The sequence below is a fragment of the Danio rerio genome, chromosome 10, assembly GCF_049306965.1.
Source record: "Danio rerio strain Tuebingen ecotype United States chromosome 10, GRCz12tu, whole genome shotgun sequence".
In the NCBI taxonomy this organism is placed as follows: Eukaryota; Metazoa; Chordata; class Actinopteri; order Cypriniformes; family Danionidae; genus Danio; species Danio rerio.
The window spans coordinates 47880001-47904914 of NC_133185.1; the positions used below are offsets into that span (position 1 = coordinate 47880001).

The following is a 24914-nucleotide window of genomic DNA, read 5'->3' on the forward strand; positions in this document are numbered from 1 at the left end:
AAACCCAATTCCCAAACTACGCTGGCTAAAGAATGGAAAAGAGTTCAAAAGAGACCAGCGCATCGGCGGCTACAAGGTATGATTATCAGCGGTGTGCTGATATCACTGTTGCGTGGGACATTCAGCCCTCATTTAGAGAGCGGAGAAGGAAAGCTGATAGTTCCTCTCACAATAGGCCAAAATCACAGCCTGAATCTGAACACCCCGAACACGACACCTCAAAACACACACACACCCTGATCTAAACACGCAGGAGACACCAGATCTCGGGTTGCGCACGGTTGACTGAAAAGAATGTTGGCTGTAGTAAACATTTTAAAACTATTAAAAATACAATTGTAAATAATGTTGTGTTTTTACCACACTACTGTACTTGAATTAAACTGTTGTGATTCTACAGTTGCTACGGTAACTCAACAACGATATTTATATAAACATGTTAATCTGTTACGGAGATTCTACAGTTGCTATAGTAACACAATTACTATAGAAATATAAACAAATGAATCTGTTGACGTGATTTTACAGTTACTATGGTTACGCAACAAGTACAGTAATATAATAAAGTTAATATGTTGTGGGGATTCTACTGTTGCTATGGTTACACAACAACTATAGAAATATAAACAAATGAATCTTAAGGTGATTCTACAGTTGCTATGGTAACACAACTACTATAGTAATATAAATAAGTGAATCTGTTGTGGTGATTCTACTGTGACTATGGTTACACAATAATTATAGTAATATAAACAAATGATTCTGTTGTGATTCTACAGTTGCTATGGTAACACAACACCTTGTAATATAAACAAGTTAATCTGTTGTGGTGATTCTACAGTTGCTATGGTAACACAACTCCTATAGAAATATAAACAAATTAATCTGTTGAGGGGATTCTACAGTTGCTATGGTTACTAAACAAGTACATTAATATGTGAGTCTGTTGTAGTGATTCTACTGTTGCTATGATAATGCAACAACTATAGTAATATAAACCAGTTAATATGTTGTGGTGATTCTACTGTTGCTATGGTAATGCAACAGCTATATGAATATAAACAAATAAATCTGTTGTGAATCTACAGTTGCTATGGTAACACAACTACTATACAAATACAAACAAATTAATCTGTTGTGGTGATTCTACAGTTGATATGGTAACAAAACAACTATACAAATATAAACCAATTAATCTGTTGTGGTGATTCTACAGTTGATATGGTAACACAACAACTATAGTAATATAAACACGTTAATATGTTGTAGTGATTCTACAGTTACTTTGGTAACAAAGCAACTATAGTAATATTTACAAATGTATCAGTTGTGGTGATTCTATAGTTGCTATGGTAACACAACTAATATAGTGATATAAACACGCTATGGTAACGCAACAGCTATAGTAATATCAGAGATGTATAGTAACGAAGTAGAACTACTTCACTACTGTACTTAAGTACTAAAAGGCAGTATCTGTACTTTACTGGAGTATTATTTTTTTCTCCTACTTCCACTTTAACTTAAGTACATATTTTCCATGAGCTTAATACTTTTACTCCGATAGATTTTTTGTGTGCTGCATCGTTACTCGTTACTATGGGTGTCAAAATGATTGATATCAGTTCAGTAATAGGTCATAACCGGTGATTACGTGATGACGTCATTTATCTCCTATGCACGATGTTGCAATACTATGGCGAAGGACGGAGGCGCGAGGGCGAGAGAAGGCGTCACAGCACTCCAGTCGCTAGTTTACTGTTAGGGAGAAATGTTGTAAAACTTCACCTCTGCCTATCTCTCGCTCTCTCACTTTGGACATTTGACCCGCTGGCCAGTTTGTAAGGTAACTTTTCCTCTCTTCTTAGCTGTTAAAGCTGTGGATCCAGACATGAGCGTGCCTCATGTGCAATTAAGTTTTCTCCACTGTGTCTATTACCTGTGATAATCGCGTATTCTCCCCGCCATGGGTGAACAGCGCTTATATTTCTAAAGCCCTTTCCGTTGAGGACAATAACCAATCATAGCCGTGTAAGACCCGCCTGTCAGCGCTCAATAAGCAGGCGGGTTAATATTGACATGAGTTTATTAGCTGTATATGCTCGTGCTGTCTTCTGTGCATGAGTTTTGTTTGATACATCCAGAAAGAGTGTTTTCTTTGAGCAGGTCAAATTAAGGGCACAGTTCGTATATCTGACTGCTGTATTAAAGGACAAAATTTTTATTATAAAAAACCCTTTAACTGTCACACCAAGACAAAAGCAATAGAATGTTTTTGATTGCATTTCTTAACTCCTAATGTCGCTAGTTAACAAGATCAGTGCATTTTTATTCAACACATCACATTATTTCTAAAATATCAGCCTCTACCAAATGGTTGAGATGTCGGTTTATGGTAAAAGTACCAGAATTAATAAATATACTACAGAAAATATGAACTGTAAGACCAATTTCATTAAAAACATGATAAAAATAAATAACAATTATTACTAAATCATAGCCATAAGCCATAAAATATTTCAGATTTTCATTTAACACAATAATATACACATTTTCCTGTTTTTTTTTTTTTTACAATAAAATCAAAATAAAGTGAATTAGAGAAGCAGGATTTAGTTTGCTTGTTTAGTTTAGTTTCACGAGTGCTTCCAGAAGACAGAACTCCTGTTCATTGTGGTATTAACCAATCAAACTTCAAAACTCCCAAAGTGTGAGTGATTAATGTGTAAGAGAAAACAACAGTGTGATTGTACCTGTGTGTGTGTGTGTGTGTGTGTGTGTGTGTGTGTGTGTGTGTGTGTGTGTAAGAGAGAGTGTAAAAACAATTGCAACCTATGTAATGTCCCCACAATTCACAAAAATGTGTGTGTGAGAGAGAGATAAAGAGAGAACTGTGTGTGTGAGAGTGTACATTTAGGTGTGTGCAGGGCAGTGTGTGTGTGTGTGTGTGTGTGTGTGTGTGTGTGTGTGTGTGTGTGTGTGTGAGAGAGAGAGAGAGAGAGAGAGAGAGAGAGAGAGAGAGAGAGAGAGTATGTATGTGAGTGAACATGCTGAATTATCTCATCAGTGAAGGCATTTTCTGGTAAAAGGGCCTGACGATGTGAGCTCTTGTACTATAGAAACTATTTACAGAGAAAAACAGTATCATAAGCCATGTTTCTTTATATTCTGCTTAAGTACCCCAAAAAAGATATTTAAAATAAACAAAACAATTAGTGTATTTTGACTGCTTTCTTTAAAAACTACAGTACACAATACTTGTACTTTTACTTTCAGTACTTGAGTAGTAAATTTTGAAATAAACTACTTGCAATACTTAAGTACAAAAAATTTTGAATACTTTTGTACTTCCACTTAAGTATGGTGCTTAAAAAGCACTTCTACTTCTACTCAAGTCACTTTTTGATAAAGCACTTGTACTTTTACTTAAGTATGGGTCTCTGGTACTTTATACATCTCTGAGTAATATATACAAGTTAATGCGTTGTGGGGATTCTATAGTTGCTATGGTAACACAACAACTAAAGTAATATAAACAAGTTAATCCGTTGTGGTGATTCTATAGTTGCTATGGTAACACAGCAACTAAAGTAATATAAACAAGATGATCCGTTGTGGTGATTCTATAGTTGCTATAGTAACACAACAACTACAGTAATATAAACAAATGAGTCTGTTGTGGCGATCCACAGTTGTTATGGTAACACAGCAACTATAGTAATATACACAAATGAGCCAATACTGTAATTGTCTACAGCTGTAGGGTATATTATACTACAATACTCCACAGTTTACTGTAGTAAAAACCTAAAGTATACTACAGTATTTATTAGAGTTTATCAGTTCACTCTAGTTAATACAACAGTATGCTGGAACATTCATTAACAAAGTGTTGTTAGGAGAGTATAATACATATTACTATTGTAGGATTTATAGCAAAAACACTATACTATTATAATACCCAATATAATATTTGGGTGATAGTACATCACCCAAAAATGAACTGACATCTACAGCCTCTATTTTTTTCTCTAGAAATTTATGAACATGAAAGAAGATTGCAAACAATTTATTAGTATTTATTTGTTTCTAACGTCAATCGGGATCACTGATAAACTGCTATATATGATTTTCATAACACGTTCATTTATATACAATAGATGTGTGGGTTTGGAACAATGTGATTTTTGAATAAATTATCACTTTAGTCAGCTTCAGCCACACTATTCTTAACCACGCCCCTCTTACTGTTAGTTTGCTATGAGGGAAAGATGCGCGAAAAGAAGGCTCCGCCTCCTACTCAATATTCAGCACATCAGCGTAATGAAATAAAAGTCTCAGCAACTTTTGGTTCATGCAGATATGTGGATTGCATGGGGAGCTTGACAAATTTCGACCAAGTCTAAATTTTGGGCAAATTGTGATTGGATCACTAAAAAAGTATGTTGATACTAGGTGGCAATAGGGCCTAAGTGATATGCAAATTTAATGATGCACATAAACATTGTGAATATGCATTTTAAAATGTCCATTCTCAGCTGCGGGAACACATGTGGACCATAATCATGGAGTCGGTGGTGCCTTCAGACAAGGGCAACTACACGTGCCTTGTGGAGAACGAATACGGGAGCATCAACCACACCTATCAGCTGGACGTAGTGGGTCAGTCACATATCCGTTTTAACCAATGGCATTTTAGCTAATAATATCACAATTAGATCCAACCATTTCCTCCATTGTGCATCTTGCAGAGCGATCACCTCACAGACCCATCCTGTACGCTGGACTCCCTGCTAACCGAACCGCTGTGGTCGGCAGTGATGTAGAGTTTGTGTGCAAAGTGTTCAGCGATCCTCAACCCCACATCCAATGGCTCAAACACATCAGGGTGAACGGAAGCCAACTAGGACCTGACGGACTTCCTTACGTGCGCGTACTAAAGGTAAACGTTTCACCTTGACATGCAGTCAGATTGTTGAATTCTGGTGATAAATGTTTATGGGTGTACTCACAGTTGGGGTGGTTACCTTTAACTGCAACTGGTCATAATTATACATCCTCCTCTCGACAAACTGCGCTCATGTTGCATTTTTACTTTCCAATCCCACTTGATGAATGTCATCAATGCAACTGTTTAGAAGAAAACACAGAGAAGTGATCTTTCCTAGTACAGTGTAGATTGCTTCTGTTACACTATTTAAGTGCACTATTCTCTGCGCCTATCAAGTCAGGACCATAGATACCTGCGTCGTGAAATGGAGAGGTTTTTTTCTTTCTATTCAGTGTGCGGTATCAAATTCTATTAAAACAACACTCTTCCACCAGTCCTTACTTCATACTCGCATGCAGTACCTTAGAGTTCACCATGGGGGCATAAATGAAATGTTCCTGACTTAAAGTGAAACTTCCGACACTGCATTTAAACTCGATAAATGAATCACCCGAAATTACATGAAACTCTGGAGGAAACGTCGGATAGCGTGGCGACGCAGTGACCTTAATTAGGAGGTTTGCTAAAGTTGGCAGCTGAAGTGCAGTGAGAAATTTGCATCTTTGATAAACTTCAACAGTTCCCCTTCTTTAACAAGTAAGAGTGAGTTATAAGTGCATATTGAACAGTCCCTTAAAATTGACATTGCGTCTTCAGCTTTATGCTTGGGCATTCTTTGAACTAAGGATACATGTGCATCGTTTACAAAACAAACCGTGCTCTCGCCCACTTTATCCAATCGGTCCAAGGCCAGCCAACCAAACCGCACTTCGGCACAGAACCTAGCACTCAAACAAGTCAAACACATTGGGATAGGGGGGTCAAACACACTCAAGCCTGGTTTATACTTCTTGCGTAAAGTGACCGGCGTAACCAACGGCGCATGCAATGCGCGTAGCTGTGCATTTATACTTCTGCACTCTGTCTCTGTTGGTCTGCATTAACACTTCCAAAATGCTAGTTGGCAGTGAGGTGTTTATGTTCCTCTGTGTCGAGTTTCTTCGCCTGTGTTTTGTTCTTTCTGAACGCTTCCGGGATGTACAAGTAGCTCAAACTCGCTCATTTTGAGACAGGAACCGGCGGACGTGCAACAACTTTACCTATAAGGTAAACGCAAAACAAAACTTTCAATCCAGAGCTCCTTTGCGGGACTCCACACTTGTAAACAATCACTCCATTGGGCTCCTCTCGGTACCGCCCAGACTCGTCAGCGCTACCAAGCTGACCAATCACAGAGCTTGCGCTACGCGTCGTTGTGACGTGTAATTACATTTTTTGAGAGGTGCACGTCAGCGACGGCCACGGCGTAGGTCTATGCGTCAGCACCATAGCATACGCGTGCGCTTGACGCAGAAGTATAAATCAGCCTTTAGACGCGCTTCAGATAGTAGGGGTGGGACAATATATCGACATGCGGATTTATATGGTAACTCCTGTGTTTCAGACATTCCCCTCTCCTGGAATCTCTCGCAAGTTTCTCCCACACTGACCACTTTCACTTTGCTAGATTGTGATCGTATTCAATTATATAGGGGAATCCAATTAGTCAGCCTGGTTAACTGTCTTTAGACATGACCTACAAAGTAACTTTGACCGCAGGCTAGTCTAAAAAGAACTCTAGACGTTTTTGCCTTTAGGGTTTCTCCCAATCTCAAGCTTCAGATAGTAGGTATGGGACTATATATCGACATGCTGATTTATATGGAAGGTGACTCTGTGTTTCAGATATCCCACCTCTCCTGGAATCTCTCGCAAGCTTCTCCCACACTGACCACTTTCACTTTGCAAGATTGAGATTGCGATAGTTTTCCTTGCCTATCAGATAGCCTAGTGAAGGGGTGGCCAACTCTGCTCGTGAAGATCCACCGTCCTAAAGATTTCAGTTGCAACCCATATCAAACACACCTGGCTCTAATTATCCAGTGCTCTTCAGGTCCTGATTAGTTGGTTCAGGTGTGTTTGATCAGGGTTGGAGCTGAACTTAACAGGAAGGTAGACCCTGCCCTAGTCCAATGGTTCTCAATTATGGTCCTCAGGCTCCCCTACTCTGCACATATTGTATGTCGTCCTTACTTAATTTTTTTCAATTCATCTTTATTTCTGTCGCATTTTCATAATGTAGATTGTGTCAAAACAGCTTAACATAGAAGTTCTACTAAAAAAAACATGTCAGTCCAGTTTTCGGAGTTGAAGTTCAGTTTAGTGTAGTTTAAAGTTCACTGCTGAAAGTCCAAACACTGAAAAGCAAATCCATTGATGCACAGCTCCACAAGTTCCAAACCAAGCAAACTTAACACACCTGTCCCAAACACCTGACACAAACAATGGCCCAAGTACCGGAATTGGGAACCATTGACCTACTGTGAGTACACCCCTAGGATGTTGTGGATTGGGATTAGGTGTCATGCAATTTGGTCTCTTGTTGTCTCCAGCACTCGGGCGTCAATAGCTCGGACACCCAGGTGCTGACGCTCTACAATATCACAGAAGAAGAGGGCGGTGAATATGTATGCAAAGTGTCCAATTATATAGGAGAAGCCAATCAGTCAGCCTGGTTAACTGTCCTTAGACATGACCTACAAGGTAACTTGACCACAGGCTAGTCTAAAAATGATCTCTAGATGTTTTTGCCTTTGGGGTTTCTCTCAATCTTTTGGGTTTTCCTGTCTCGTAATGCCATGGAAACTCCCAGTTGGCCCAAACTAATAGGTTGGGTCTTGCTGGAGAGAGTCTCCATGTGGCTTGCTGAAGCTAGATTGAGGGTGATGGTGCTGGGAAGAGATTTGTTTTGGTCCTCTACAGGTGATGGAAAGATTTCCGAGCTTTGGGAGCGCCAGATGCAATGACTCCCCAAATCTCTCCAAGCTTTTTCCTCCCTTCCCCTCACCTCCTGGGCCTCGGGTCTGCTTTTCTCGTTCTCTTCCAGACTGCTGGCCTTAATACCACAGACAAGGAGATGGAAGTGCTCCAGTTGAGGAACGTGTCCTTTGAGGATGCTGGGGAGTATACTTGCTTGGCAGGCAATTCTATCGGGATCTCCCATCATTCAGCATGGCTGACCGTTGTTAAAGGTATCCGGCGACTCTTTTTTGTCCACTCTAGAACAGCGTTTCTCAATCCCATGCTGCGTCTGAAGTCACATACTTCCATACCATATAGTATGCTAAATATAGTGTGCGAGTTGAGTGGTATGCCTGAAGTAGTATGTCCGAATTTATGCTACTTTCTAGAACAGTGTTTCTCAATCCTATGCAAAACAGTATATGAGCTCAGTTCATGCTGTGTCCGAAATTGCATACTTCCATACTATATAGTAGGCTAAAATGGTATGCGAATCCAGTAATAAATCCAAATTCATGCTGCGTCCGGAATTTCTTACTTCCATACTATATAGTAGGCTTAAAATTATTAAAATTATTTAGTTGACTAAAAATAGTATGTAATGTTGAGTAGTATGTCCAAATTCATGCTGTGTTCGAAATCACTTGCTTCCATACTATATAGTAGGCTAGAAATAGTAAGCAAATCCAATAATATATCCAAATTCATGGTGCGTCTGAAATTGCTTACTCACCTTCTCTTTCCTTCTACTATTTACATTAAAAATAGTATGCTAAATTTCATGCTGCATCCGAAATTGCATACATCCATACCATATAGTATGCTAAAAACAGTATGTGAGCCGAGTAGTAAATTTGAATTCATGCTGCATTTGAGATCGCTTACTTCCATACTATGTAATACAATAAAAAACGTATGTGAGCCAAGTAATATATCCTAATTCATTCTGCGTACGAAATCGCTTAATTCTATACTATGTAGTATGCTAAAAACAGTATGTAAACAGAGGCAGGTAACATGTCCAAATTCATGCTGCGTCCAAAATCACTTGCTTTTATACTATATAGGATGCTAAAAACATGATATGAGCCGAGTAATAAGTCCGAATTCATGTTGCATCTAAAATTGCATACTTCCATACTACATAGTATCTTAAAAACAGTATGGGAGCTGAGTAGAATGGCCAAATTCATGTTGCTTTCGAAATCGCAAACTTACATACTATATAATATGCTAAAAACAGTATGCAAGCTGAGTAATTTTTCAGAATTCTTGCTGCATACAAAATTGCACACTTCAATACTGTATAGTAGGCTAAAAACAGTACAAGACCCGAGTAGCATGTCTAAATTTATGCTTTGTCTGAAATCGCTTCCATACTACAAAGTACGTTAAAAACAGTATGCGAGCACAATAGTATATTTGAATTCATGCTGCGTCTGCATACTATATAGTAGGCTAAAAACATTATGCAAGCCGAGTAGCACGTCCGAATTTATGATGCGTCTAAAATTGCTTACTTTCATACTACATAGTTCGCTAAAAACAGTATGTGATCCCAGTAGTAAATCCGAATTCATGCTGCGTATGAAATGACTTACTTTCATACTATATAGTAGGCAAAAAAAAGGATGCAAGCTGAGTAGTATGTTCGAATTTATGCTGCGTTTGAAATCGCATACTTCCATACTATATAGTAAGCTAAAAACAGTATTTGAGCCAAGTAATATGTCCGAATTCATGCTGGGCCTGAAATCATTTACTTTCATACTATAAAGTAGGCAAAACAATAGTATGTGAGCCGAGTAGCATGCCCGGACTCATGTTGTGTCTGAAATTGCTTACTTTCATACCAAAAAGTACGCTAAAAACAGTATTCAAGCCAAGTAGTATATTTGAATTCATGCTGCGTCTGAAATCGCATACTTCCATACTATATAGTAGGCTAAAAACAGTATTTGAGCCAAGTAATATGTCAGAATTCATGGTGGGCCTGAAATCATTTACTTTCATACTATAAAGTAGGCAAAACAATAGTATGTGAGCCGAGTAGCATGCCCGGACTCATGTTGTGTCTGAAATTGCTTCCTTTCATACTAAAAAGTACGCTAAAAACAGTATTCAAGCCAAGTAGTATATTTGAACTCATGCTGCGTCTGAAATCGCTTACTTCCATACTATATAGTTGCTTATAACAGTATGTGAGCTAAGTAGTATGTCTGAATTATTTGGTACATCGAAGTTGCTTACTTCCATAGTATATAGTAGGCTAAAAATAGTATGCGAGCCGAGTAGCATGTCTGAATTCATTCTGTATTCGAAATCGCTTACTACCATACTATAACATTGACTAAAAATAGTATGTGAGCCGAGTCGCAGGTCCGAATTCATGCTGTGTCTGAAATCGCTTACTTTCATACTATATAATATATTAAAAGCAGTATGCGAGCCGAGTAATATATCTGAATTCATGCTACGTCCGAAATTGTTCAACACCAAAATATACAGAATATTTTTGAATCACTATAATTTTTGTACAGTCGCACTTGTGGTTTTTTCTCACCTACTGGACATTTAAGGTACTGCACTATATATTTATGCAAAGTTTTACTTTCGGCTTCTCTCAGTCTGCATAGTCGAGAGTTACGCACATGCAGATTATTTCCATTTGAAGAAAACCTATACGCGCCCTTCAAATCATGGCGTAATATCCTGTGGAGTCCACTTTGCAGTGCACTTATTGACCAATTAGAACAAACGTCTGAAGTAAAAAGAGAAACATACGAAATGTGCAGTGTTGAATTGAGAAACGCCGCTCTAGATCTTCCCTTTCTCATCCAACAGTGCTCGTTTATTAGTGTCATCCGCCAGCTCCAGGTGAACCCCGGCTAAGTCAAAGAGCATTTACTCAAGACGGTGTATGTTTTGCGCTGTGAACAATGGGCGAGGTGTTTTATAGGAAGCTGTGTGGCCATCCACAGGTGCAAAACCACCCATGCATGGCAAGCAGACTAAACATTTGGATCTTCCCCTATAGAAGTCTCATCTTTCTAAGGGCCCTCGGCGGTTTCACTTGCCTGGCATATGACACCAGTTATGGCACTGTTTCAGCTCCTCTGCCTATCTTCTTCTATATCCTTCATTTTCATTCCATGTCTTGATATCTTTGTTGTTTTAATGAGGGGTCAGTGCGCACCATAACACTGTTACTCAGATTATGTTCAGTCTTAAACTGTGATAAATAAAAAGCTCTAATCCAAAACTATGTGAATTATTGGATTATGAATATATGATTATGCAAAGGAAATTTTAGCTTCAGCACACTTGTCTGGAAGTTTCTAGTCCGTATTGTCTAGCTCAGATACAGTTCAGCTGTATGGAGCTCTGCACATGACATGCAAAAACAAATGTTGAAGACATTTATTAAATGGTTCACATGATTTAATAGAGTTGTACACAGGGCCGTGCAATTAATTGAAAATCTGGTTTCGATTTCGATTTTGGCTTCTAATGATTTTGAAAACCCATTAATTTAATGCATGCATTTAAATTTATTCGCTCATTTTGCTTAAGTGTGTATACAGTTTATTCATTTATTCGCTCATTTTACTTGAGCATGCATGAAATGTATTAATTTATTAATTTATTCGCTCATTTTACTAAAGCGTGCACGCAATTTATTTATTTGCTCATTTTACTAGAGCATGCATGAAATTGATCAATTTATTAATTTATTCGCTCATTTTACTGGAACATGCATGCAATTTATCAGTTTATTCATTTATTTGCTCATTTTACTGAAGCGTGCACGCAACTTATTTATTCGCTCATTTTACTAGTGCATGCATGAAATGTATTAATTTATAAAAAAAAATTTCGCTTATTTTCTATCGCATGCATGAAACTATTAATTTATTAATTTATTCGCTCGTTTTACTAGAGCATGCATGAAAGTTATTAATTTATTAATTTATTCGCTCCTTTTACTAGAACATGCCTGAAATTTATGAATTTATTCGCTCTTTTTACTAGGGCATGCATAAAAAATTATTAATATATTAATTTATTCGCTCATTTTACTAAAGCGTGCACAAAATTTATTTATTTGCTCATTTTACTAGAGCATGCATGTAATTGATCAATTTATTAATTTATTTGCTCATTTTACTAAAGCGTGCAGGCAGCTTATTTATTTGCTCATTTTTCTTGAGCATGCATGAAATTTATTAATTTATTAATTTATTCGCTCATTTTACTAGAGCATGCATGAAACCTATGAATTTATTAATTTATTCTCTCGTTTTACTAGAGCACGCATGAAATTTATTAATTTATTCGCTCATTTTACTAGAGCATGCATGAAATTTATTAATATATTAATTTATTCGCTCATTTTACTAGAGAATGCATGAAATTTATTTACTAGAGCGTGCACGCAAATTATTAATTTATTCACTCATTTTTACAAAAGTGTGCACGCAAATTATTAATTTATTCACTCATTTTTACTAAAGCGTGCACGCAATTTATTAATTTATTTGTTCGTTTTTCTGGAGCTTTTATTAATAAAATTGTATTAATTTATTCGTTAATTTTACTAGAGCGTGCACACAATTTATGTATTTATTTGCTCATTTTACTAGCGCGTGCATAAAATTTATCAATTCATTCTACATTTAACTAAAAAGTATTATAAATGAATTCTTTCAATTTTTTAGACTGTCTGTGAGATTCATTAATTTGTTCGTTCAATTTACTAGAACCTGTGCACTTTTCTTAACTACCCTTGAATTCCTAGAGTGAATGCACTAGTTATTAATTTGTTCCCTCGGTTTACTAGAACTTGTGATTAATTTTTAATTAATTCCCACATTTAAGTAAGTTTGTTTACTTGATTTACTTAAGAGTGCGGTCGTGATTTATTTATTGTTTCTTGCAATTTACTAGATTGCGCATGCTCCAATTAACACAGATTATTAAATTATGCACAAGATGTACATAAAATGAGGCAATGATTTAAAAAAATGTGCGTGTTCTAGTAAATCAAGGAAACAAACTAAAAAAAAATTGCGCGCAAAATGTACAAAAAAGGAAGCCAGTGAAAAAAAATTGCATGTGTTCTCTAGTAAATCGAGGGAACGAATTAACAAACTGTGTGTATGCTCTTGTAAATTAAGGTAAGGAATGATCAATATAGGCACACAAATAAATCAAGAGACACACACATTGAACACATTGTGCCCTTTTTTCTTGCCTGTCATGTGCAGGGCTCCACGCAGATGTGTTTAATTACAAATTCTAGACCAACTTGATTGCAATATTGATTTTAGCAAATGGCAAACGGTAATCAACAAGTGCATTTGATAATAATCTGAGTGTACTGTGATTTGGTGATGCATTATTATTGTGTCATTAAAACATTTCTCACTTACACCCTTCACTTGACACCATCTAATGTCTAATCATCCTAATTATTAATGATTTAGCTTCATAAAATTGGGTTTCTTCTCTTCTGGGTTTTATTTCAACCTCTGCATACTATTGCGGAAGCACCCAACACCAATATGCACCAAGCTCTGGTTTAATAACAGCCCATCAGGTGTAGTCATGAGATATTTTGGCCTCCCAGGATAGTTTGGCCAGGATGGTTGTATTTCATACTTGTGGATGGGACGACTGCACGGCGGTGGAGAATGTGGGGCGAAATACTAGGCCACAAAGGAGCCATTATATGGCCACAAAGGGAGCTTGTGCTCTCTTCTCAGTGCCAATAGTGTCAAATGCACTGGTCGAAATAAAACAGAGCTCGGTGTGTGTGTGTGTGTGTGTGTGTGTGCCTGTCACCAGCATATACCAGTGTGTGTCAGTCCAAAGCGCTGTTTAATGCTGTGGACACAGTGACTGAGGTGTTCTTGATGTTGGTGGACGCTCTGCCATTGGATTCTGATTTATTATTAGTGTTTATTATTAGTATTACACTTGTTAGTGTTGTTTGCTGTGGCTGTCATCACTATTTTTTCAAGCATCCTCGAAACAAAATGTTTTAGTCTGAGAAGAAATTATTTTTGTTTCTGTACAAAATATACAGCCAATATAAACATTAGGCAAGTCATTGTTTTACAGCGGTTTATTGACACATTATTTCAAATTTGTGGCTAAGAAATAATTAATTTTAGTGTGGTTATAGAGACAAATTTGGTAAATCCTTTGAGCTCTGAAAAGTCATGTGAAATAAAAACTAACTGTAATACAACGCTATGAAACCCTGACCCATGTGCTCATGCTCACTCAGCAAGCTCATACACAACATACACATAAAGTAAAATGAATTAGGAGGCATGAGGACATTCCACAAAATATAAATCAAGTAATTTTCGCATGTCAAAGTCATATTTATGCATATAAAATATGTTTTCCCAACATCAAAATTGTGGCTAGTGAAAAGGGCGAGTGGCTAGTAATATTGGAAAACTACTAGCCACAGTTGCTGGTGATCAAAAAAGTAATGTCAAGCCCTGATTATTATTATAGTTATGATTAAACTGTGAATATTTTTTTCTACGTTTTTTTTTTTTTTTTTGTTTTTTGTTTTTTGACGTGGCAACCTTAAAACAGCCAAACAACTGAATAGTAAAATTCCTCCAAAACTAAAAGCTCCTGGAAAAAAGAAATAAGAGTTGAAATTCTGTTGTCTATGCATTGAGATTTATGTGGTCTTTTAGTATTTAGTCAAATAATTAAATTACTTGTTACTTTTCAGAGTAATCAGAAAAGTGCATTTAAATTTAAATACAATTGTAATGGTTTACTTTTTCACAGTATTTCCTACAATATTGTTTCTTCTGTAAAACATCTTATTTGTTTTATTGCGGCTAGATTTAAAGCAGTTCTTAATTTTTTTTAAAGCATTTTCAGGTCAGTATTATCAGCCCTCTTAAAGGGCACCTATGGTAAAAAATCTACTTTTCAAGCTGTTTGGACAGATCCGTGTGTTGGTATAGTGTATAGACCGTCATGCTGGGGTGATATGAACACACCCAGTCCTTTTTTTTCAATTTAACTACAAAAAAAAGGGTCGGCCAATTGGAGCTGTTTTCAAATCGATCGCACCATTACGTAGGTGTGTGATCCCCCCGCCCACCGAATTGATTGACAGCTGCGCGCATTAACATGTTCCGGTAGTCACGTGTATATGTCAACAAGACCAGGCAGACATATGCAAAGCAACCGGGAATAAAAGCTCTGTTCTGTTCGCCAGGATCAGCAATCATCATCAAATGTGATTAAGAGTGAGTTTCACATGTTTAAAGTGTTTTAAAACAGAGTATGTGTGTAATTAATTACAGCGATTTACTTCAGCTTTACTTCATCAGCACAGCCGCGTGTCAGAACAATTATAAAGGAAGACGCTTCAATCCCGGTTTGTGGAAGTTAAATCAGGTTTATTTTGTACATTAGCATCACAGATAGTACTTGAGGTCAAGCGTGCGTTAACTTCGTAACGATATTGTGTGTGACTCATCAATGCAACTTCACAATACTGATTAGTAAAGGTTAGTTCTTACTGTAGTATCTCACAAACGCTATGTGAGACCTTCTTCCTTTAAGTCTGTCTGTTGTCTGACACAGCTGAGGGAGAAGGCATGTAGAAACAGTACGGCGAAAGGCGCAGTACGACAAAACCACCCCCTGCTGGAAATCAGTATAAGACAGCATCTTGTAAAAGGTATAATGAAAAATCTGATGGGTATTTTGATCTGAAACTTTATATACACATTCTAGAGACGCAAAAGACTTATATTAAATCTGAAAAAAAAGGGTAACCTAGGTGCCCTTTAAACAATATTTATTTTGGATTGTTTCCAGAACAAACCACTGTTATACGATGACTTGCATAATTACCCTAACTTTACCCTAATTAACCTAGTTAAGCCTTTAAATGTCACTTCAAGCTGAATACTAGTGTCTTGATCAATATCGAGTCAAATATTATTTACTGTCATCATGGCAAAGATAAAATAAATCAGCTATTAGAAATGAGTTATTAAAACTATTATGATTAGAAATGTGCTGAAAAAATCTGCTCTCCGTTAAACAGAAATCGGGAAAAATAAAGAGGGCAATAATTCTGACATCAACAGTCGAGAAATGCAGTTTTCATGTTTCTGTGTTGTGTTTGTTCCATAAGCCCCCACTGCTCCCTCCGCAGTGCCCAGTCAGTCCTACCTGGAGGTGCTGATCTACTGCATTGGCTTCTTCCTCATCTTCCTCATGGTAGGAATCGCCACCATCGTCAAAATCCGCAGCTCCTCCAAGAAGAGCGACTTCAACAGCCAGCTGGCCGTCCATAAGCTGGCCAAGAGCATCCCTCTGCGCAGACAGGTAAAAAATACATGGTCTTGACCTACTGCTGTCCTGCAATGAGCTTATATAGTGTTACAGTAAATGAATATTGCCCAAAAACATGGCTTTGACCTACTGCTGTCCTATAACAAACTTATGTTGTAATATATGTATAGTCGGTGATAGAGACATCAGTGCAATGCAAATCATGAAAACACCAACAAATTCAGAAAACATCGTCTTCATCAACGGCGTCATAAAACAAAATTATTGTATTGTCGGTGGATTACTGTATTTTCAGTGGATTACTGTTATTTCAGTGCCTTACTGTATTTTCATTGCGTTTTTGTTTTCAGTGGATTACTGTATTTTCAACAGATTACTGTATTATTATTGCGTTTTTGTTTTCAGTGAGGTACTGTATTATTAGTGGATTACTGCACTTGCACTGCGTTACTGTATTTTCAGTGAATTACTGTATTTTCAGTGTGTTTAATCGTGGTTTTGTATGTTCAGTGTGTTACTGTATTTTCAGTGGTTTATTGTATTTTCAGCACATTATTATATTTTCAGTGAGTTACTGTATTTTCAGTGGATTATTTTCAGCACGTTATTGTATTTTCAGGGCATTACTGTATTTTCAGCAAGTTACTGTATCTTGAGTGGATTACTGTATTTCCAGTATGTTACTGTATTTTCATCGTGTTTTTGTGTTGTCAGTGCGTTACTGTATTTTCAGCACATTACTGTATTTTCAGCACATTACTGTATTTTCAGCTCATTACTGTATTTTCAGGGCATTACTGTATTTTTTGTGTTTTTGTGCTTACAGCACATTTCTGTATTTTCAGTGAGTTACTGTATTTTCGGTGCATTACTGTATTTTCAGCTCGTTACTGTATTTTCAGCTCGTTACTGTATTTTCAGTGCGTTACTGTATTTTCAGAGCATTACTGTATTTTCAGTGCGTTACTGTATTTTCAGAGCATTACTGTATTTTCAGCTCATTACTGTATTTTCAGTGCGTTACTGTATTTTCAGCGCATTACTGTATTTTCAGTGCGTTACTGTATTTTCAGAGCATTACTGTATTTTCAGTGCGTTACTGTATTTTCAGAGCATTACTGTATTTTCAGCTCATTACTGTATTTTCAGTGCGTTACTGTATTTTCAGCGCATTACTGTATTTTCAGCGCGTTACTGTATTTTCAGCGCGTTTCTGTATTTTCAGCGTGTTACTGTATTTTCAGTGCATTACTGTATTTTCAGTGCGTTACTGTATTTTCAGAGCATTACTGTATTTTCAGCTCATTACTGTATTTTCAGAGCATTACTGTATTTTCAGTGCGTTACTGTATTTTCAGAGCATTACTGTATTTTCAGCTCATTACTGTATTTTCAGTGCGTTACTGTATTTTCAGCGCATTACTGTATTTTCAGCGCATTACTGTATTTTCAGCGCGTTACTGTATTTTCAGCGCGTTTCTGTATTTTCAGCGTGTTACTGTATTTTCAGTGCATTACTGTTTTTTCAGTGCGTTACTGTATTTTCAGCGCGTTACTGTATTTTCTGTGCGTTACTGTATTTTCAGTGCATTACTATATTTTCAGTGCATTACTGTATTTTCAGCGCGTTACTGTATTTTCTGTGCGTTACTGTATTTTTAGCGCGTTACTGTATTTTCTGTGCGTTACTGTATTTTCAGCGCATTACTGTATTTTCAGCGCGTTACTGTATTTTCAGCGCGTTACTGTACTTTCAGCGCATTACTGTGATTTCAGCGCATTACTGTGATTTCAGCGCATTACTGTATTTTCAGCTCGTTACTGTATTTTCAGTGCGTTACTGTATTTTCAGAGCGGTACTGTATTTTCTATGCGTTACTGTATTTTCAGCGTGTTACTGTATTTTCAGCGTTACTGTATTTTCAGCGTTACTGTATTTTCAGCGCATTACTGTATTTTCAGCTCGTTACTGTATTTTCTATGCGTTACTGTATTTTCAGCGCATTACTGTGATTTCAGCGCATTACTGTATTTTCAGCTCGTTACTGTATTTTCAGTGCGTTACTGTATTTTCAGAGCGGTACTGTATTTTCTATGCGTTACTGTATTTTCAGCGTGTTACTGTATTTTCAGCGTTACTGTATTTTCAGCGTGTTACTGTATTTTCAGCGCATCACTGTATTTTCAGTGAGTTACTGTATTTTCAGTGCGTTACTATTTTCTGCGGTTACTGTATTTTCAGTGCATCACTTTATTTTTAGTGAGTTACTGTATTTTATCATGTTTTTGTGTTTTCAGTAAATTACTGTATTTTCAGTGATTTGCTGTATTTTTTTTGTGTTTTCAGTGGATTACTGTATTTTCATAGCAATTTTGTATTTTCAGAGGATTACTGTATTTTCAGCTCGTTACTGTATTTTCAGAGGATTATTGTATTTTCAGCTCGTTACTGTATTTTCAGAGGATTACTGTATTTTCATCGTGTTTGGTATTTTCAGAGGATTACTGTATTTTCAGCGCAGTTCTGTATTTTCAGTGTGTTACTGTATTTTCATGTCACTACTATATTCCCGTATCCATCTTAAGTCCTCTAAACCCCTTCCTCTCCCTGTAGGTGTCAGTGGAGTCCAGCTCGTCTCTGAACTCAGGTGTGATGCTAGTCCGGCCTTCACGTCTCTCCTCCAGCGGGACCCCGATGCTATCTGGGGTCTCCGAATACGAGCTACCTCAGGACCCCTGCTGGGAAGTGTCCAGAGAGAGGTACACACACCTTGAATCCAAATATCTCAACGTCTACCACTGTGGGTCTGTTATAAATCATCTGTTCCTCTGTGTTTGTTCCAGGCTAGTGCTCGGGAAGCCACTGGGCGAAGGCTGCTTTGGGCAGGTGGTGATGGGAGAAGCCATCGGACTGGACAAAGACAAGCCGAACCGCATCACAAAAGTCGCTGTGAAGATGCTGAAATGTAAGTGCTTTTGGAGATGGACGGTCCTAAGAATGAATGTCCTAAAAGAAGAGCTGATTCAATAGTTAGACACTGTTTCTGACTGATTTTTGAAAATCTGAGCAAAACAAACTCTTCACAATATAGTAGTAGTAGTAGTATTAGTAATATAAACAATAGTTATTAGTATTGCATCTTATTTTTATGTTTAAGTTAAACTTGGATATATTAATTAATTCAAGACAATTGCCAAACGAATTAGGAATTTTTTTTCTTTAGATTTTTTGCATCATTTAATGATTTAAAAAAGCTTTAATGATTTATTATTATTTATTTTCTTTATTTTACAAATTAGGTATTAAGTTTAGATATTTCTAGTCTTGAAAATGCGAAAAATGCTGAGTATTATTATACTGAGAATATATTCCATTGATTACATGAATTTTACTAATGGATTATACTGATTAATAATTCTGAGAAAAAATATCTATATTTGTGTGTATGTATGTATGTATGTATGTATGTATGTATGTATGTATGTGTGTGTGTATGTATGGATGTATGTGTGTGTGTGTGTGTGTGCGTTTGTGTGTGTGTGTGCGTGCGTGCGTGCGTATGTATGTATGTATGTATGTATGTATGTATGTATGTATGTATGTATGCATGCATGAGTGTGTGTGTGTGTGTGTGTGTGTGTATGTGTGTGTGTATGTATGAATGTATGTGTATGTATGTATGTATGTATGTTTGTGTGTATGTATGTGTGTGTGTTTGTGTATGTATGGATGTATGAATGTATGTGTATGCATGTATGTATGTATGTATGTATGTTTGTGTGTATGTATGTTTGTGTGTATGTATGTGTGTATGTATGTGTGTGTGTTTGTGTATGTATGGATGTATGAATGTATGTGTATGCATGTATGTATGTATGTATGTTTGTGTGTATGTATGTATGTATGTGTGTATGTATGTGTGTATGTATGTGTGTGTGTTTGTGTATGTATGGATGTATGAATGTATGTGTGTGTATGTATGTATGTGTGTGTGTGTGTGTGTGTGTGTGTGTGGGTGTGCGCGTTTGTTTGTGCGTTTGTGTGTGCGTTTGTGGGTATGTATGTGGGTATGTATGTGTGTATGTATGTATCTGTGTGTTTGCACACGTTTGTGTCTATCTATGTGTGTATGTATGCATGTATGTGTGTGTGTGTGCGCATTTGTGTGTATCTATGTGTGTATCTATGTGTGTATGTATGCATGTATGTGTGTGTGTGTGCGCGCATTTGTGTGTATCTATGTGTGTATGTATGTATGCATGTATGTGTGTGTGTGTGCGCATTTGTGTGTATCTATGTGTGTATCTATGTGTGTATGTATGTGTGTATGTATGTATATCTACACTATAGAGCTAACAGACACCGAAATTGTGTTAATCCTTTAACAAGATCATTTTACTTAAAATACATTTGGTTGACAAACATTTTTTTCTCAGCCGACGCCACCGAAAAGGACCTGTCTGACCTGATCTCAGAGATGGAGATGATGAAGATGATTGGAAAACACAAAAACATCATAAACCTGCTTGGAGCTTGTACACAAGATGGTAAGAAGAGACAATCATATGAAAAATACAGAAACACACGACCAAAGGGATGAATTACAAACACTCAAATTACTGTAAATGAGTAGTTTTAACTGAAGTATAATATTTCAGTGCTCTTTCCAGCAGTGATTTCAGCCTGTGTGTTTGTCTGTCATCTTCTTCCTCCAGGCCCGCTGTATGTGATTGTGGAGTTCGCCTCCAAAGGAAACCTGCGGGAATACCTGCGCGCTCGCCGACCACATGGCATGGAGTACTGTTACAATCCTGACCCACTGCCCATCGAGAGCATGTCCATCAAAGACCTGGTCTCCTGCGCATACCAGGTGGCGCGGGGCATGGAATACCTGGCATCCAAAAAGGTGCATGTTACGTTGTTTATTAAAGAGGCCATGTGATGCTATTCTACAAGCTGTACAAGAATAGGTTCAAACTAGGGTTGGGCCGATAGACGATGCCATCGCCGATGGCCAATAGACAACATGATGCTGAGCCGGCATCGCCGATCCTCCAGCCCGCACCCGTCGCAAACCCACTTGCAAAAAATACATACTTAGGCCCCGTTTACACTAATACGTCTTTTTAGAACGAAAATGATCCACAGCATTTCTGAACAGCCCTCCGTCTGCTGAAAACGGACATCACGTGACCACACACATACACACACACACAGCCAAACACTGTCATGCACTCCTCTGAGCTCCAGAGAGCAGTACACGTCAGACAGTTTATAAAGGATGTACTGCTGGATCGCGTCTCACTACAGTTGTTAAACGTGATATTCAGACATCCCAAGTCTCCCGGAAGTTCTGGATCCCTCCTTGCTCTTCAGACACGATGCGCGCACTCTATCAAACACTCCTCCTCCATTGTCCATCGCGATGTTTCACATTAGATGCCAAATTGGTCGACCAACCCTAGTTCAAACATTATTTTCCAAACTTTATTTTATTTATTTATATTTTTAAGTATATATATATATTTTATTTTTGTATTTTTTTCTTATTTATTTAATTTATTTACTACATTTTTGTGGTTAAAAGCAAGGTAGACATATTAAATGCAATACTGTGTCATGACTAGTTTTCTGATCATGTTTTCACTGTACTTGTCATTAAAAGTGTCATTACTTTGTCAAATTATTTTTAAGAGTGTCATTAATATTTAATGACATTTTAATGACAAATTCAGCTTGTAACACTGTAGATGATGTCCAAAAATATAACAATGTTGCTATTATAAAATTCATGAAATATTTATAATGCCTTATGACAGTCATGTTTATGACAGTTTTTGTTAATTAATAATAATAGTAATAATAATAATTCCTTACATTTATATAGCGCTTTTCTGGGCACTCAAAGCGCTTTACACAATGGGGGGAATCTCCTCATCCACCACCAGTGTGCAGCATCCACATGGATGACACGACGGCAGCCATTTTGCGCCAGACCGCACACCACACACCAGCTGATTAGTGGAGAGGAGACAGTGATGATGCCAATTGAATGGACAGAGGCCAGTGGGCAGATTTTTAACGACCACAGAGAGTCGGGACCTCGGTTAACGTCTCATCCGAAAGACGGCGCTCACTGAGCAGTATAGCGTCCCTGTCACTATACTGGGGCATTAGGACCCAAACAGACCGCAGGTTGGGCGCCCCCTGCTGGCCTCACTAACACCACTTCCGCCAGCAACCTAGCTTTCCCATGTGGTCTCCCATCCAGGTACTGACCGGGCGCAGCCCTGCTTAGCTTCAGTGGGCGACCATGTGAGAGTTGCAGAGAGCTAGCTGCCGGCCGTCTTGGTAACGTAAAGTTCTCGTGACAAAGACAAAAACAGGTTGCGATGCAGTGGCGCCTGCAGCCGTATGGCTGTACCTACCATGAGAGGGCGTGTATTAATGCCACTTTTTAATTCATTTATGTATTATATAGTTTAAATTGACTATTAAACAGTAAACACTACAATATATTGACAAAGCAAGAAAGAATGGAAACAAATAAAGGTGTGTTTTCCACACCTAAAACTTACAATTCAGATTCAGCTATTGTTTACCACACTCTTCAAAACAGATAAACTTAATTGAGAGACTTGCAAAACGGCCTGAAACTAATGAGACAAATACTGATCCCCACACGGAGTGGGACCATCTCCTCTGCACCTGAGCTGGGGAAACTGTCTCTTTCATCAGACAGATCAGATCCAGCTGCTGCGCAGCCTCCTCGCATGGAACAGCTACCATTTAAGGTGTTTTAAACAATTTTATCTGACAATCTGGTATAAATAAGCAGACATCTCCATTCTCACAACAAGTTTCTGAGTTTTCTCACCCTTCAACCGAGCTGTTGATGTGGGAACGTTAAGTGCTGTTGCGAATACTTTGTAAACGCCTGTCCTTCTCACTCAAGTTATTAGAATAAATGAATTAAATTGTAATTGACCGGCGTAACATGGAAAACAGTTTAATTTAGGCGCCTCTGAAACTGAATATTTCACTTTCATTTTATTTAGGCTATTATTATTTTATTTGACTATCCAGTTCGTTATTCGGCATTGTTGAAGCAATTCACGTCAAATGTTACTCGTTCTTCTGTTTTATCAAGAGGATGTCTGACCAAGAAAATTATTTAAACACAAAGACGAACTATATATGAAATTCGTTTTGAAATTATATTTTTTTTCCAAGAAAAATATACAAATTACATTTTTGCTAGAGCCCGTCCACTACTCAACTGTGCAGGTGGAGGATTTTCGGTCAGTGGAGAGTAAGGATTTACTTAATGCTTCACTAATTGCATTGCATCACAATCTTCTTTCAAATATTTGCTAATTTTTATATATGTCCTCATTTTAAAGATTACGCCTTGTGTCTGATTTTTCCTTGGTGCTGATGTGCTTTTATTACAAATAGATTTCAACGAAATATAAAAAGGAAAGAATTTATGTCCTAACGAATGCCCTTAAATAATGTAGCCTTTGACAGTAAGTGTTTCTTGACATGGAAGGGGGCGGGGCGGTGCTGGATTTGTGCGTACCTTGAAATAAAATCCTGCAGGAGCTCCTGTTGCGATGTATTTGTTTATGTCAAGTTGTCATAACAGACAATGTCAGTTATGTCATAACTGAGCAAATAACACTTAATAACAGCTGTCATAAGCATGCGTAAATTCTTATTCATGTGTCATGTCCATAGACTGTAAAATATATGGACGTAGTATCCGTGATGTCACCCATAGGATTCTAAAGAGCACAAAAGAAGCCACAAGTAGGCGCGGCCAACCGTCGCCATTTTTTTCACGCGTCATCACACCCACGGCGGGATACCAAACAAGGGCAAAGAGGCGGAGAGTGGGCGGAGCTACAGACACCTGCTGGCATTTAGCTTGGAACTGATTCAGACACACTTTACTTTAGGAGAACGCTTAATACTTCATCACCTGCGACTCGTTTGTATTCTGACCACTTGTGCTTGGTTGTACACTATATCAATAAAGTGTTTAGACTTTTAAAACACTGCTGTAATACACAGAGCCACTAAACATTGTTCTTATGAGGTTTTTCAACAGGAGGAAAATGCGAATTACTTCCAAACACTTCAGATATAGTCTGTGTTAGTTAATGTAAGACTATTAATGAAATCCAGCATGACACTGTATGACAACGCTTCAGATGACTGATCTAGAGCCTACAGCTAAACAATCTGTCAGATTCTGAAGAGCATTACAGCTCTAAATATAAATATAAACGATAAATGATCTTAAATAGAACAAATACATGTATAGAGATGGTATATAAGTATATAACTTTACTCGCATGGGAAACGGAGGCCACGTGAATGGTTTGTGAGCACAATTAAGTGCCCTCAGCATGCCATGCCATCTATTAATTGTAGGAAACAAGTCCAAAAGGCAGTTGACTGTGTAAAGCCACAGAAAACAACACAGAAATACGATAAATATGCCGAGTTCAGTGGCTAATCTGCAGGATTCAGCTGAGGTGATGTGACGGCGACCAACGAGACCTATAGCTGTCACTCAAGTGGCCACGCCCTTAATTATGCAAACTTAATATAACTTAATATAAAGGAAATGGATGAGTTAAAAAAAATCACCCCACTCACAGTTGTCATGAAGGGTAATATTAGCTGTATTAACCAAAATCTTTTTTTGTACCAGGCTGTAAACAC

General features: G+C 37.6%; 1 protein-coding gene across 8 annotated transcripts in view; it reads left to right on the forward strand.

Annotated features, from left to right (window-relative positions):
- fgfr1b (fibroblast growth factor receptor 1b) overlaps positions 1-24914 on the forward strand; it is a 75550-nt gene that overhangs the window by 42562 nt on the left and 8074 nt on the right. For 2 of the 8 annotated variants that reach the window (XR_012385952.1, XM_021479189.3), the window contains exons 4-12: positions 1-76; positions 4539-4662; positions 4752-4942; positions 7423-7573; positions 16020-16213; positions 18795-18940; positions 19025-19146; positions 20618-20728; positions 20897-21087. The exon at positions 1-76 is cut by the window's left edge and continues 97 nt beyond it. Coding sequence is in view for 4 of the 8 variants with exons in the window: in XM_021479189.3 (XP_021334864.1) it covers positions 1-76; positions 4539-4662; positions 4752-4942; positions 7423-7573; positions 16020-16213; positions 18795-18940; positions 19025-19146; positions 20618-20728; positions 20897-21087 (1306 nt within the window). In the remaining 4 variants the exon portion in view is untranslated. Of the gene's footprint in view, positions 77-4538; positions 4663-4751; positions 4943-7422; positions 8062-16019; positions 16214-16552; positions 16559-18794; positions 18941-19024; positions 19147-20617; positions 20729-20896; positions 21088-24914 lie in introns of those variants that run through there. The other 6 variants (XR_012385953.1, XM_005169218.6, XR_012385954.1 and 3 more) reach the window with 4 other exon arrangements.